The sequence below is a fragment of the Triticum dicoccoides genome, chromosome 5B, assembly GCF_002162155.2.
Source record: "Triticum dicoccoides isolate Atlit2015 ecotype Zavitan chromosome 5B, WEW_v2.0, whole genome shotgun sequence".
Lineage (NCBI taxonomy): Eukaryota > Viridiplantae > Streptophyta > Magnoliopsida > Poales > Poaceae > Triticum > Triticum dicoccoides.
Window position 1 is genome coordinate 466,725,545 of NC_041389.1, and position 4,009 is coordinate 466,729,553.

The 4,009-nt window shown below is 44.7% G+C and overlaps 1 protein-coding gene across 1 annotated transcript; it reads right to left on the reverse strand.

Annotated features, from left to right (window-relative positions):
* Positions 1-1,356: 1,356 nt before the first annotated feature.
* On the reverse strand, positions 1,357-2,117 carry LOC119305776. Its single transcript, XM_037582208.1, has one exon. It carries the CDS (start codon positions 2,044-2,046, stop codon positions 1,630-1,632), a length of 417 nt encoding a protein of 138 aa, XP_037438105.1. The 5' UTR covers positions 2,047-2,117; the 3' UTR covers positions 1,357-1,629.
* Between the last annotated feature and the right edge of the window lie 1,892 nt (positions 2,118-4,009).

Here is a 4,009-nt window from a genome sequence, read left to right on the forward strand (position 1 = left end):
CAAGGGCCGGGATCCACCGCTCTCAAATGGCTCTAGTGCCATTGGAGACGGGGCGATGCTGGCAGGAGGCGGAAAACCCTAAGCCTTTTGTCTCATATGGTGAACTAACGCCAAAGCACGAGGAGTTGATCCCTAGCATGTCTAGAACAAGCGTCCAACAGCAGGTTCAGTATTAAAGTCACGTGGACAATTACCTCTTCAATATTCTGTTGTAACCATCCTCCGTGGTCTCCTTGTGAGTGGCCAGGTCGGGTCGCTGATGCTCATGTTATATGGGTTAGGTTGTATCGGTTTTAACCCGGTTTCTGGTTAGTCAAGCAGGCATTTCTCACTCTCTTCTTAAATAATGAAAATAACAAGTCTTCTGCCTTGTTTAAAAAATGCTATTAAAGAATAGAGTAGCTTGGCATCGTCGTAGATTTTGGTAGTTCCATTCACCGAATTATTTTTGCCTATTTAAATGTTTGGAATAGCTTACTTTTTCATATTTCATGGCTGTTTTTTTTCACTAAATTGAAAAAGAAATCAATTGATTAGCAATCACAAACATAGCCTTTTTATAGATATTTTCCACATCAAATTGTAAGATAACTTATCATTTCAACAGTCACAAACTTAGCCTCAAACTAACTAATTTCTAATCCTTCCCGTTCTCAACTGAGTAGAGGGTTGTGGCATGATGAGTGATTTCCATTTTATGTTGTCTGTAACCAAACCTTTAGAGATGTAATGGTGGAACATTAAGAATGTCGTGAGCAACTTGTTTTCACACCAATCTGAACTTAGAATTAGAAAACAATCTAATCCTCAACCGTAGCCGTAGGAGTTTTGCTCTGTGTTGGCTTTGCCATTCTCTTTTACTAGTTCTTAAATTTTGGCTAGTTTTGGCTTGCTCTGGTTTCTGCTTTTGTTCTCTTTTGTTCCTTTGCATTTTCTCAACAATCTGTCAACACAAGAAAAAAAAATCAAGAGAAGAACTTGTTTTCGCATAAAAGTATGTGTCTAAAACAGTAGTTTTTCACATCGATTTGAACCACAAATGTGGAAATAAACTCCGATGATTTGATATTAGCGAGAAAATTAAAATCAACAAAACAGGAAATTATTCCATGGTGTTTCCATTTGAGCCTTGCTGTCGATCTCTTTATTTTAGACACTGCTATCACATACATCTAAAATTATGACATGTTAAAATCAACATGAAAATCCAGATATCGAGAATCAAAATTAGATTTCTTATGTGCATGTCATGGTTCATGTTGTATTTCAAAACCTTACTTAATTATTTGTTGATAAGGCCCTATTCTCTCACACACAAAGATAGGGACCATAGTGGGAAGTTGAGAGTGGTCGATGTGGGATAAAGGAGGCGGTATAAGTGTTATTCATTACATTTGGCGTACGCTTACGGGCTGAAAGGAAGCAACATTCATGCAACATCCTTTGTTACATTACAAAGAGAACAAAAACATAAACTCCTGCATAACATGGGCTGAAAGGAAGCAACATTCATGCAACAGCCTTTATTAGATTACAACGAAAACGGAAACATATACTGCATAACATGTGAACTGTAGTGCCGAACCATTCACTGACTTTATTCTTCTGGCCTTTTTAACTAGTAGATCCCTATTCTCCGAGAGCGAACACGGCAGCATCATGGGTGTCAGACAGACCAGTGTCGGTCTTGATTGTGACCTTATCAGCAGAAGACTCATCCACACAGATCTCGACCAAAGAAAACTCCTCGACCTTGACCCCGGTGATCTTCTTCATCTTGCCCTTTTCCACAAAAGCGGTCACCTCAGTGTCGTAGGAGACGGTCTGGTTGAGCTTGTTGAACGTGTGCTCTTTCTTCTTCTTCTGAAGTATCCACACGAACCCACTCTCACAGTTGTGCCCGACCTCCTCGATGTCATCCATAGGAAAGAGGCCTTTCGGGAGGCCAAGAACTTCGAGAAGCTCGACGGTCTTCTTCTTGCAGATATCGTTCCCCTTGTGGACCTCGGCGCCGGCACGGTGGCTCTCAACCAGCTGGGACGCCATTTGAGCACCTTCTTAGCTGGGACTTGTTTGCTTCAGAGTGGGTTTCTAGGTTTTTGAATTGGCAGATGAGCTTGTGGTACTTGAATACTTGATAGATCAGGATCTGATGGTGCTGCCTTATATAGATGGTGCACACTGTAACAGCTACTAAGAGTCTCTACGGTGGATTCATGTGCGGCTGCGCCCGCGCCAACCCACTGAGACCGGCAGCTCTCTTCTGTGGACTTTGTCTCAGATACTTCTTGTTTTGAAGGCAAAAGATGAACGTCTCCCCTTTGGAGCAGGAGCTAGCTCATTATGTCCAGCCATATCTGACCATTGAAATGCCTTATGCTGAACTCCGCACCAGAACACTGGAGTTGAGCTGGTCACGGATGACTAAATAGACCATTGCTTACACAAGAAGAATCTTCAAGTCTTTTGATCTCGAACGACTAAATTGACCAGTGTAGAATTCCCAGTGATCTTGTCCAATTAAGAAGCTGAGCTCCGTACCAAGTAAAGAAAATAAATAGATTCTTACAAGAAACATGAGTTGGCGATCTCGAGTGATACAAAGTTCAGTTCCCATTGCACTTACACTCGAACAAGCTTTGTGAGCAAAGCAATCCGATGAATGATGGACTAGTTTTCACATAACAATGCGTGCCTGAGAAAAACTTGTTTTCCACATCTACCTGAACCTAAAACAGGGAAATTTTCTCTGATGGCCAGAATAAAAATCAACAACACAGAAAGTCAGAAACAATTCAACAATGCCGCAAGCTGACAAGCTAGATTAGATGTCTATATGCACCATCTGCCAAAGTTTCCCATCTGCAACTTAGCCTCGAGTGCTAACCTCTGTTCCATTTAACTGGCAGGAATTCAGATGGAACATAAGTTGATGTCGAGTGATTCAAAAATGCAACCCCCAAGGTATGTGAGCAAAGCAATGTACCGAATGCTGACAAGGAACATTCACGGAACACTATAATCATAACAATGACAAATTCAAAACCAAATATGTTCCATCAACACATCCAAAGAGGAAGTTCAACAAGAACCACACTGAAGATGTTACATCAAGCATCCGAGTAAGTTTGCTAGGACCACAATCTAACTCCATCTACGATTACAAGATCAGAGACAAGCAAGCAGAACATCCGGGGAACAAGGCAACCTGCAGTCAGACCGGACATCTCACGCCTGTGTCTTCTCCCTTTCACGGTTCCACTGCTCGATCTTCAGCCTCCTCTCCTCGCTGCCCTCCCTGACCGGGCTCCTAGTCCTAGACCAGCGTCGCCGCCGCCTGATCCCACCGTTGTCATAGTTGCGATTCCTCTCACTGCTCCTCCAGCTATGGTGGTACTAGTCACCATAGTCGCCGCGGTCCAAGCTGCCTCCATAGTAATGTTGGGGAACGTAGTAATTTCAAAAAATTTCCTACGCACACGCAAGATCATGGTGATGCATAGCAATGAGAGGGGAGAGTGTTCATCCACGTACCCTCGTAGACCGTAAGTGGAAGCGTTAGCACAACGCGGTTGATGTAGTCGTACGTCTTCACGATCCGACCGATCCAAGCACCGAACGTACGGAGCCTCCGAGTTCAGCACATGTTCAGCTCGATGACGATCTCCGGCCTCCGATCCAGCCGAGCTCCGGAGATGAGTTCCGTCAGCACGACGGCGTGGTGACAATGATGATGTTCTACCGGCGCAGAGCTTCGCCTAAACTCCGCGACGATATGACCGAGGTGGAATATGGTGGAAGGGGGCACCGCACACGGCTAAGGAACGATCCGTAGATCAACTTGTGTGTCTATGGGGTGCCCCCCGCCCCCGTATATAAAGGAGGGAGGGGGGAGGCCGGCCGGCCCCTTTGGGCGCGCCAAGGGAGGAGGAATCCTCCTCCTAGTAGGAGTAGGACTCCTCCTTTCCTACTCCTACTAGGAGGGGGAAGGAAGGGGGAGAGGGGGAAG

What these genes read in the sequence shown, in the direction of transcription:
- LOC119305776 (XM_037582208.1), bottom strand. Translation starts at nt 2,046, where the DNA reads ATGGCGTCCCAGCTGGTTGAGAGCCACCGTGCCGGCGCCGAGGTCCAC.